The sequence below is a fragment of the Rhipicephalus microplus genome, chromosome X (assembly GCF_043290135.1).
Source record: "Rhipicephalus microplus isolate Deutch F79 chromosome X, USDA_Rmic, whole genome shotgun sequence".
NCBI lineage: Eukaryota > Metazoa > Arthropoda > Arachnida > Ixodida > Ixodidae > Rhipicephalus > Rhipicephalus microplus.
The window spans coordinates 257,058,132-257,070,394 of record NC_134710.1 but is presented as its reverse complement, the minus strand read 5'-3'; the positions used below and the strand labels follow the sequence as shown (position 1 = coordinate 257,070,394).

The following is a 12,263-nucleotide window of genomic DNA, read 5'->3' as shown; positions in this document are numbered from 1 at the left end:
CTGGTAGTGTGGCGAGACAATTTTAACATCATACAGCTTGTCGTGTAACCAAGTTTCACATATAACGCACACATGCAGATCGTATACCAATAAAATGTCATGCAATTTCTCTTTTTTATTGAAAATGCTTTGGGCATTCAATGAAAGCAGTCAGAAATGCTGAAACTGTGACTGCTGTTTAGTACATTGCGTTCAAATATCAATGCTGCCTTTTTTTTCTTTGGGATTTGTTCTCATGTGTTATGTTCATCATCCCAAAGGTATAAAGTTGTTGCTTAGCACATAAAGTCAATGTTAGATTTCCCGGACCCTCAAGGGACCGCGAAAACGTCCAGAAAATCGGGCAGTGTAAAAATACGAATGCATGCGAAAACACATTTTTTATTATATGTTTTTGACTGACAGAGAGGGTCGTGGCAGGAGAGTAGGGTTCTCATTGCAATTCAGCAAGTGCATCATTTAGGTGGCTCTAAGCAGAGCAGAAAGAAAGAAAAAAAAATCTGATGTGGCAGGCGCTATTGCATTTATTTGTATGGAAACACTTGAGCGGGTGAGCTTATTTTCATTTGCACAACATTCCACTTGCCCGCAATGATGTTTGCCCCAATTTCAGTTAACGTCATGCTGTCGTACACCGATGACAGTGTCAGTGTTCACGTGAACTTCAAGCTCGTTGGCTATGTAGGCGCTGCCTTTTCGATCTCTGTGTTGGATTCAGAAGTCTTCGTAACTTGACGAATGATTTCGTCATCGGTCAATTCCGCACACCGCTTGAGGTCTTTGTCAGCATTGGCGAAGCTCTCAAGAGTTTTCCTGGCTGGAATCGAAACACCAGCAATGTGCAGATGTAGGCAACCATTCATGGGTGGAAGTTCATCACACACGCTGTCCACTTCTGGTGAGATGGCCGTCTCTGTGTCCAGTATAAAGCTCGCGGGGTGAAAACAGTTCTGGAGGGTCTACTGTGTAACTGCCTTCCATGAGTCTGCAAGCATGCCAATGGCAGACCCTAAGTCAACAGCGTAGTTTTTTTTACTGTCTGAGCACAGGCTGCATAGCACTGTGCGGTCAAAGCTACGGCTGGCAACGGATTGGTGTTTGCTGGATTGAGGTATTTTCGGTCTCGAGGGTATGGCAGCCAAAATGGTGGCGTTGATTGTGACTTTGAGTCTGCGGTTAGTGGTAAAAGGTCCAGAAAATTGGATGGTGAAAGTTATAAACGTCTGGAGTTTCAGACTTCTTAATACATTGACTATGGGAAACTTGACTGGTGCCACATATGGTTTGGAAAATCGGGCAGGTCTGGAATTTCGGGTGTACGAGAAATCGGGCGTCGACAGTAGTTGTGGCTTGAGGTGTCTTTGAGGCCTCCCAGCGGTGTACAAGTTCTTTGAACACAGCGGAGGTTAGCATTGTCTACAGGTGCTGTTGTTCGTGCATGTTGTCCTGAGAACATGGCACCGTACAAATATTGGTTTAAGATTCCAAAACTAGGGTGATGTTTTCAGTAGTTGTCTTTCAGTAGTTGTTTTTCTGTAGTTGTCTGTTTTAGCTGTTCAAACTTGCAGTCACGCAACTGCTGTGATGTGCCTTTTGTTTCCAATGTGCTTTCCTATGCTATTCCAACATGTGCATTCTCCAGCCCTGTTTTGGCACATTGTTGTACCCAAGGAGCCCTCATGCAGTTTTTGCGAAAATTCTATCGTGATGTCAGATATGATGATTATTCTGTAGCCTTTGAAGAGTAGGCTGTCAAAGGTGCCCTGAAACAGTTTCTCTAGCAATTGCTGAATAGTTTAATTAATAGACCTTAATGCCTCACGAATCGACAGTCATAAAATTTTGAGAATCTGTCAAGTGTGAGTGCAGTTACAGGGATTTGTCGCATGGATAAAGCACTCTCTTCCGCCCTTCGTACCACTGAGCGCACTGAAAACTGCGCAGGGGAAATTCAAGGGTGCAAGATGATGCAGTCCTTTGTCTGTATGCATTAAAACCTTGAACACTTTTCTTTCTTTTTTTCTTCGAGTGTGCGGCTTACCTTTAGTGTTTGTGGCAGCATCCAGTGGTAGCCACTGTAACTATGCAGCTCTTGATGCTCAAATCATCTAATCGCTGTGGATTTAAGGTTAATGTTATCATTTGCCAAGAGAAGAAACGATTTCTACCCTACTTTGAGAATAAGTTGTGCATTCCAGGTCATGTGCTGTGCTATAATATAGTTCAGTAGAATAAAAAACTGTTCTGAAAAAGTGCTGCAGGGCCCCTTTAACTAGTCAAATTGTCCTTGCCATATTGACTTAGCATTTAATGTCAGGTGGTGGCCCATATTTGGCTGGCCATGAGGTAGTGCAAAATGTGGGTGTCCTGCAGATGCTTGATATCAGTGTTTTACCCATTCCTCTAAAACAATAACACATTCGTCGTTCCTTCCCATTACTGGAACGAGTTCTCGTTACAAGTTCCTTAAATGCAAAAAGGATCTCGTTACAGTTACCGTATTTATTCGAATATAAGGCGAGGTTTTTTTTCCAAAATGCGTAGTCTCAAAGTCATACCCCGCCTTATATTCGAAGCTCAGTATACCAATATGCCGATTTTGGTGTGACAGTTTTGGTTTCCACTTTTCAATCATTTCCAAGCTTCCAAAAGAGCCCGACAACACTGTTGGAAATGTAACAAAGAGATTTCAGAATAAAACGCATAAAATTTTACACAAACGCAGGTTGCAAATAGTAAATACAGAGTTTCTGTCGCTGCAAGGTTATTGAATAGCTCGCGATACAGCAGAGGCCATGGCAGCGGATGCCTTCGACCGTGTGAACAGGCTGAGCCAGCAGTAGCTGCTCCAAGCCAGTAGTAGCCGCAGCCGCAAAGCTTGTAAACAAGCCGGGACACCATTTTGCATTTTTTGTTGGAGTGCTGGAGTCCCTGCTGGGAGATTTTCTTTCTCAGTGCTTGTTTCTTATTTATGCGACCAGCGCATGGCGAGTCGTCGTTGCCACTACGATGCAGCCTTCAAGAGGAAAGTCAAAGCAGAGGCGGAAGCCACTGGAAACTGCGCGGCGGGTCGAAAGTTAGACGTTCCGGAAAACAACGTGCGTCGTTGGCGCAAACAGAAGACGGCGCTCTTAGCATGCGCCGATGCGAGAAGGCTTTCCGTGGCCCGCGAAAGGGAGCGTTTCTTGAAGTGGAAAAGGTGCTGACGAACTCTGTCAAAGAGAGAGAAGATGCCGCGGTTTGGCCATTACTGCTGGCATTGTGCAGATGAAGGCGCGCGAAATCGCGAGAGAGCGTGGCATCCCCGCTCTCAAGTTCAAAGCCAGCCTGGGTTGGGTGCGGAAGTACATGAAGAGGGCCGAGTTTTCGTTGCGAAGGCGGACCTCCGTGATGCAGAAGTTACCAGAAGACTACGAAGAAAAACTAATTTCTTTTCAAAGATACGTTATCGGCCTGGGATGCGACCACGACTTCCTACTCGGGCAGATTGGTAATGCCGACGAAACTCCAATTTTTGTTGACATGCCGTCGGCCCAGACAATTCACCAAAAAGGTGATCACCAAGTGATCCTGCGCATTACAGGCAACGAGAAGGCTCGGATAACCGTGATGTTAGCCTGCACCGCCGATGGGTGGAAGTTGCCCCCCTACATCATTCTGAACAGAAAGACCATGCCAAAGAACGAGGTGTTCCCGCAGAACGTCCACATTCGTTGCCAGGAGAAGGGGTGGATGACGGAAGAGCTTGTTCTGGACTGGGTAAAGTCGGTGTGGTGCCGAAGACCTGGGGCACTGCTGGCCCGGAGGTCAATGCTGGTCCTCGACGCATTCCGCGGGCACCTCACGGAAGGTGTGAAGAAGAAGCTCATCGACAACCAGACGGAGCTGGTCGTGATCCCGGGAGGCCTGACAAGCAAACTACAGCCGCTTGACGTTTGCCTTAACAAGCCCTTTAAGGCACACGTCAGACGGCTGTACAATGAATGGATGGCGTCTGACACTGTGGCCCTGACGCCGTCGGGACGTCTAAAGCGGTCGTTTCCATCTATGCTCGCCCAGTGGGTGGTCGACGCTTGGGCAGCGATCCCCGAAGCCATGGTTGCGGCATCGTTCCGCAAGTGCTGCATTTCAAATGCTCTTGACGGTACCGAGGACGACGACCTCTTTGAGTGCGCAAGTGATAAGGAAGATTCCGATACCACCACCTCTGAAGATAGTTTCTAAGTTGCACTTTCGTCTCTTTCGTCTCGCTCCGAATAAATATCTTTGTGTACAGATAGTTCATGAATATTTGGTGTCTGCTTTGCTGAAAGGTAAGGAATTTAGTTGCCTTTTTTCTTTCGTTTCTTTTGCCCTATATTAGTGTGCAAACTTTTTTTCTTTTTCTTGGGTCCTTCAACTTCCCCCTCGCCTTATAATCGTGACCGCCTTATATTCGAATAAATACGGTATATTTCAAAAATTGAAACGTATCATTACATTAGCATTACATTTGATTTTTTTGATAAAAAATGCTGCATCGAATAATCCTGAAGCAAAATAAAGGCAGCAATTTAAAGCTCGCATCAGGCTATATATATTACACGCATTTAAAATCACCGACAGGAGGTTATAGGTAGGTAAAATAAATTTAACCTAAATAAACGCTCCTTGATGAATTTTCTACATGCAACTTTCGTGCTCGGCAATTTCAAGTCCCACTCATGTCGCCCTTTGCAAGCTATTCTTCAAAGGTGCAGGCAGTGTACCGTGCGATAGATATTAAAATATAAATTTCCACCTACGCAGTAATATAATATTTCTAGCACAGGAAACCGCATTGAAATGGGCAATACTAATAAAATTTCTATCACAGGGAACCACATTAAAATGGACAATACTTAAACGTTTAATTGGTGCTGATTCAATATATATCAGTCTAAGTATAAAAAAAAGTAATGTCCGGGATACACATTTAAATCTTAGTGAAGTACTCTGTTCGCAGTCAGAGAACGTATTTTTGTATATTTCTTTTTCTGTCTTTCAATCTTCGGCCTGTCTTATCTGTCTATCTTTCTCCTTATCATTCTGTCTATATCTTTCTCGTTATCTTTATAGATTTATTTCTTTATCTCTCTTTTTCTATGTAGTCATTCTCTCTCCTTCGTTATCCTTGTTTTGTCTATTTTTCTATTTTTTCTTTGTCTCTCTATTCGCCCAGAGATTTGGTTCTAGGTCGCTGTTCCAGTGCGGATAGGAAGGCGGCAGGGCGCATAGAAATGTACGCAACAGTGCTTTTTGTGAGCGGTGCGAGCTGATTATCGGTCGGTAGAATGCTTTGACTGCAGCCTACTCGTCTATGTCGTCCATTACCCAATGGATGCACGAAGCTCCCTGAACGTTAGTATAAATTGTGAAAAAAACACACTGTGCCATTGAAATGGATGTTCCCTTTTGTCTGCATTTTCACACTATGTCATGTTTCTTGTACTTTTATTTGTAAGTGTTGAGCTTGGTCCCGCCTACTACGCGCTGTTTTAGTGTGGCTGAATTCATTCTTCGCTTCATGCATGCTGGTCTTGGATAACTAAAGAAAAAAAAAAGAGCAGGAAAGAATTTTCATATTCTTGGGCGATGAGAACCGCAAATATGCGTTTGTATTTTTTCTTATTCAACTTTGTATGAAATGAATAGGGTTATTCAGGAAAGCTTTGTGGCTGATGGTATTGTAGCGCGCTAGTTCTTACTATAATAACACATTAAAAAGGTTAGTTTTAGAAAACACTTAGAATCTGTCCTGTATGAGCGGGGTTAAGGTTTGTCGCACGCTGCAATTACATTCCTTCTTCTGTCATCCTAATGAAAGCGCTAAAAGCTAAGAAGTGAGATATGACACAGGAAGAAAAATACGTCATGCACGCCTCGTAACCATCGGCACTTTTTTTCTCTTTTTTTTATTCTCTTCAAATACGCGGTTTTCCAGTGCGATTGTGCACGCACGCATGGACAAGTCACAGCGGCCTCTCTCACGCCTGAGTGGGCCGTGCTTAAATCGACCAATGGTTAATACAGTGGCTCGGACAAGGGGATTATCAGCTTGTAGCATCATTTGTCGAGAGAAAAGAAAGCAATTTTTAGCTGGCTAAGAATTTATTTTGAATTCTAAGCTACGTGCTGTGCTATGATAATTGGCTCATGTGTTCCTGGTAACCACGAGTACCGGTCGGCAGCTTTTTCTGACCATGCGCAAAAAGTGTTGCAAGGCCCTTTTAAAGGCGCCATGCAACACTTTTTCAAGTAATCATCAAATTACCTCACTATTGAAGTTTATCTCCTCAGAAATGGCTTGCGGCAAACATTTTTCGTATCTGTCTAGTATGAGTGGAGTTACTGGCATTTTTCACATGCTTGAGTCCTTTTTCTTTTCATCCTGATGAGTTACTCGAAACTGAACGGAGGGCAAAGGGGCAAGAAGTCATGTGTCCGCGCACATATTTACCTTAAGCTTAACATGATCACCAGCACGATAGTCTGCGATTCCAGCACAATATAGAGTGTGGCATCGGTACTTGAAGGATCTGAAGAAGCATTCTAGAGGGTTGTTGGTCTCTGTAAAGGTCAATGAAACTTCTTTTATTCTTTCAGATGACACTTCGACAAATCAGCGAAGATATTTTGAATAACTACAATAAGCAGGTGGACCATGACCCACAACTGAAAAAGGTCTGTGTAATATCTTATTTTAGGTCTTGGGCATCCAAGAAAGTATGTATGTGCTAGTTCAAAGCTCACAAATAAACTCATTTCCCATATTTTAGATGCTGGATGAACGCTACCAACTTCCAGTCTATAATTCTTATGATAGCATATTAGATGCTATACACCAGTCATCAGTAGTCATCATACGAGGTGCCACAGGCTGTGGAAAAACCACTCAGGTAATTATTAAATATAAAGTGAAGTGTTACTTACTAGTGCCCACAAATATATCTATTTTGTTTGCTTGTCTCTTCAGGTGCCACAGTATATACTTGACTCGTACATCAATCAAGGGATTGGAGCTGAATGCTGCATTGTTGTCACTCAGGTAGGTATCTAGTAGACATCACTTGGATTTTTTCGCACTTGTTTTTGGTATGCTATGGTTTATACACTGTAACTTAGGTATCTAGTAGACATCACTTGGATTTTTTTTGCACTTGTTTTTGGTATGCTATGATTTATACACTGTAATTTCAATGTTCTTTGTTGCGCTGTATATACAGGGGAACCTTCTTCACACGGCACTGACACGACTATAAGTTGACTTGAATGTATGGTCAGCCACTCCCCTCCCCGAAAATTGTACATTGAAAAGAGAAAATGTGGAAAAACATTTTATAATAGAAGTTCAGTTATACAGTTAAACGTGCTTATAACAAACCTCCATAGAACAAATTCCTCGATATAACGAAGTTTTTCTATTCTCTGCCGTTGCTCCATAGAAGCGCATGTATTCGCAACCTCTATGTAACAAAGTAACAGCAGGAGACAACCTTGTTATAACGAATTTTCCCCACGGATAATCTAGGAATTTTGCTCTGCATTTTGGTATGAGGAAGCATGCATCTTCCGCGGCTTTCCCGCCGAGGCGCGAAGCATGATAGTCTGCGATTCGAGCACTAATGAGCTCTCGCCTGGTGCGGGTGCACACCTGCACCAGGCGAGAGCTCATTAGGCGAGAGCACCAGGTGAGAGCTCATTTTATTGCGATAGCAATTATATGGACAGTCTCGGCTGTATTTTTGCCGTCGCCGCGACCGTCATTCACCGTATATGGACGGTTTCGGTGTTGGTAAACAAACTGGCTCGCGCCGAACGGTCTACCCCAGATGACTTCCGGTGCGCCACTTCCGGTAATGCCTTTTCAATGGTCTCGGCGGTGTTTTCATGGTGTGTTTGAATTTGCTGCTCTATTATTTTTGGCGCATTCCTCAGGACGTGTTTAAACCAACGTTAGCGGCTACACGAAGGGGCACGACGTAGCGCACGGGAAGGACAGGTGCGGCCACTGCTGCAGGTAACACGGCTCGGGTGACCGACGGGTGCCGCGTAAAATATTCGTCAAGGAGTTCCAATAAGCGCGGCCCCCAGCTGTGTGTTATACCTCTAACAGTGGCTGACAGAAAACGCACAAACTGCAGGAGAAGTTAGTCAGCAAACTTAATTGGGCCAGTTGGTTCTGCACGTCGACGATGTGGAGACACTTTTTGTAGACGTGGACAGGGAATTGACAGCGCACCTCTATTTTCCCTGTGCGTGTCTTCAAAGAGCACACAAATTGTCGATATGCAGGAGAAGAGTGCTCGATTCATAGTGAAGTTGTCCAATTCAGCTTTTTGACGGGAACTGAAAACATGCTTCCTGTCAAACCATGAACATATTTGTGCTTTCGTCTAAGCACTCAACCTTGGGATAAAATGCTTATTTCTGCACCTGTGTCACACCGGTCACTTTTTATAGAGATCAGCGGCAATTGGAACCACTCGCGATCCAAAGTGTTCATGTGACTGAGAAATTATAAAATGTACTGATTATGTTGTGATGACGTCAACAGTGGCTGGGTCATGCAAACTATTATGGCTACTCATGAGTAAACTATTCATGAACAAAACTTTCTATGGTCCATGTTCACACCGAAAGATAAATCGGGCGGCGATGTTAGCGGCAGAAAGGCAGGCGATGAGTCATTTGCTCGTACAGATGAGAGCCCACTCGCTGGTGTCGCTTAAAAAAAAAAAAATCAAATGCAAGGACAACAAAACGTGAACACTGCGCGGTGATTCATATTGAGCGCTGCTACTTAGTGCCCTGCGTTGTTTTGAACAGTATACATCAATGATGTCCCTCAAACACCTTTGTGGTGGACTTTCAGCGTTAGCTTTCATATTGTGCTACCTATTTCAGGCTTCAGTATACACATATCTGCCATGGGGGGAGGACGACAGTGACCGATGTGTTCTCATTAACGAGGGCATTCCACTAGTCTAACGTCTGAGTGTCAGGCCCGTGTGGTCAGATTTGTGTGCACGTTAAAGAATCTCTGGTGGTCAAAATTTCCGAAGCCCTCCACTACGGCGTCTCTCATAATCATATGGTGGTTTTGAGACGTTAAACCCCACATATCATTCAACGTCTGAGTGTCGCCTCTGTACCACTAGTCGGCGCTGAGCTTTACATTGCATTTAATGAAGTGGGCAGAATAAACCTGTGTGCTCTTAGTGGGAATCCAGTTTTCTCGCATGATCGCTGCAATGCAGGTGCTCGTTCTATCGTCATTAGTCGGAAAACAGAACATTTTCATTAGCCTGTAAAACTAGTTAAGGCTTGCAGAATGCATCCTGGCTTGACACAGCATGTGCTAGAGTTGTGAACGCTTCATCGGAACAATTTTATCCGCTTAGAACATCGGAATACAAGCAGCCGCGGCCAGCAACGAAGTTTAAAACCAGGGAATAACAAGCTGAACCAGAAGTTTCCAGGGGCATTTCACAGCGAACACACAATGTTGCCAGAGACTGCCAAGTGCTGACGAAACTGTCTATACATACGTGAAAACTCGAGAAAGAAAAAAAAAAAAAGCCACTCGCGCTCGGCACTCTGCTTCTCATGATGCACCGTCGCGCGCTTATCTTCCTTGTGTAGTTTTCCTCGCGAATGGGGGTGGGGTTAGATGCTTGTGCACGCGCGCTTATCCTTCGATGGGGAGTATCAGGCGCCTTCGACTTTGACCAGAACGATTGCGTTTAGTTACCAGGCGCACAAAGATCACTTCGCTCACTGGAAAGGCACCGTTTGTGAGAAGAGTGCGCTTTTCAAACACAGCGAAGTAACAACTGGGGCACTTGTTAGTTCGCACTCATATCTGTACATGTGATTATGTTTCGTGCCTCGTTTTTGTTTAAACAGAGCATTAAGTGTCGAGTGGTAAACGTTGTTAGTTCGCTCTCGTCTTGTGTATGTTGTTTTCGTGCGTCATTTGTGCGTGAGCAGCGCGCCGCATGTTCCAATCTGCTTGCCGTTCTCAGCGTTATATTTTAAGTTGTTGCTATCGCATTCATTGCTTCACCCTTGTGGTGAAACTGTGACTTTTCTTAATTTCGGACAGCCGTGTTGTCACCACCGAGGGGACGTCAGATTAGGCACTGATGGAAACTCTCAGAGACCACAGTGACGATGAATCTTGCGCCGTGCCACGAGTTCGCAGGCTCAAAGCTTTGGTGATTAGCCAATTAGTTCTGGCTACAACAGGATGGCATGTTTAATGCAATGCAATGAACATGATAGCAATAAATTGTAATGTTATAAGAAGTAAGGCTGGCAGCCAACTCTTTTGGATCCAATACCGTGTAACTTCTACAAAACGCTAGTGTGAGCAAATGCGGCCGCTGCAAAGAAGTGCTCTTTTCACACAGTCCCTTTGCGTTGACGCCGCACTGATACTCGCTGAGATAGCAAGTGTGCCAGCGATCGCGACTGCCCTTAAAATCTACGTTCATTATTGCTACTCAAGCGATCCTCCCCCTCCTCTCCACGTTGTTTCATGCTCGTTCGAGATTGGTCGTCTACCTTGTTTGAGCATTCCATAGCAGTTTTAACACGCAGGAAATGTTATCTTACGCACTTTCCGGGGGATAGGGATGGGCTGACTCATTTGATCTCTGCTGTAGCAGCGCTCGCATGCTTTTACCCGCTCGTGAAAGTTACGATGCACTGGGGCATGTTATAAATTTGGACTTGTTACGGAATCCGCTGAGAGTGTCATCACGCCCGAGGCAATGGCCTTGGACGTGATGGAAAACGTTGTTTTGGGGAAATGAGAAAAGAAATTTGGGGGGGGGGGGGACACACACGGTGAGCATGCATATTCAACAGGTAAAAGTGTAAATCAGTGCAATAATGATGCTAGAAGTCACCAGGAGTATAGTCATCATTCTTTGCGCGCTTTTTTTTATTGCACGCTAGACATTTCCAGGGCTTCTATAGTTCAGATCGGCATACAGCGTACAGTAACTTGCGTGGCAGGCTACTGCGAGGCAGGAATCATTTCCACTTTCACAAAATATTTATATATGTCTTTGTGTACATGCATCTCCATGAAACATTCAGGGTGAAAAAAAGTGCAATTAAACGCAGTTTGTCCGTTAGCTGTTACGCACGAACGAGCACATCAATCTCGAATGGGCCGTGCCGCATCCCCCCTGCTCTCGGCGAGTTCCGTTATTCCCGATCTTTCTTCGAAATGCTGCCAGGCCTGCCGCATACACCGCACCTCGTACACTAAAGCAGTTCGTTCATTATCGCTAAGGTTACGATGCTGAACGGTGTTCCAGTAGTTACGGTTGCTTCAGAGTCTTGAAAAACAGACCGCTCGCGTCGTGTGGCTGACGTCGATGAAAGGTCTCTCTGAATGTCACTTGCACGACTCTCAAGGGCCACTTTTTCAGCGTCGGAAACCAGGGGAGTGCCGATGCGCAGATATCGCGTGTGATCGTTGGCCCTGACTATTGCGTCCGTGATCACTGGAGCCGCGCTCGTGATAGCGTTAGCAGAGCCAGCTTTTTTCATGTTCTCGACGGCACAGGGTTTTGCCGATAAGATGCTGCACGCTCTGAAAAGCCGTTTCCACTTCTTTCTAAATGCATGAGTAGTATGGAACTTTCGATGACCGCCTGCCATCGCACCAATCGCACAGCCGTCGCTTAGGCCTCGTCACAAAATGGCGGATTGTGCACCAATGTCTAGCAGACAAATCTCTTGACATTCAATGGAAACCGGGAACTGCCCCATGTGTAGAAACCCACGAATGATGTGCGAGTATTTGGTTTTTCTTTATTAGTGATAGCTGCGTTGTTGCTAGACGAAAAGCGTTCTTTTGCTATGAACAGACAAAAAAGAATATGTCTTTCAAATGAGATCAAAATGACTGCGCAACATGGCATGGTTCTCGAGCACCGCGGCGTCGATTATGGCCGATTTTGAGGTGGTTTCGCGAGTGGAAATTGTCCCGAAACTGACTTTAAAACTGAATCTCTCGACAAATACGCATTACACGGAAATAGCATTTTAGGAACACCTTCAGCCTATATATATGATCAAAAAAGTATACTTCAAAAAATCAATTTTTCGAAAATTTTTTGGCCTTCGAGACCTGTGTCTCCGCTTAACTACTTTTACGTTGGCGATATTGCTAGCCGAATTAAAATACATCAATTGTGATTAACACACTACGCGAAACAACCTTA

The 12,263-nt window shown here is 44.6% G+C and overlaps 1 protein-coding gene across 2 annotated transcripts in view; it reads left to right on the top strand.

Moving 5' to 3' along the window:
- Positions 1–12,263, top strand: part of mle (dosage compensation regulator mle) — a 155,662-nt gene that overhangs the window by 34,016 nt on the left and 109,383 nt on the right. For both annotated transcript variants that reach the window (XM_037414127.2, XM_037414128.2), the window contains 3 exons: positions 6,625–6,702; positions 6,798–6,917; positions 6,995–7,066. In XM_037414127.2, coding sequence (XP_037270024.1) covers positions 6,625–6,702; positions 6,798–6,917; positions 6,995–7,066 — 270 coding nt within the window. The remainder of the gene's footprint in view (positions 1–6,624; positions 6,703–6,797; positions 6,918–6,994; positions 7,067–12,263) is intronic.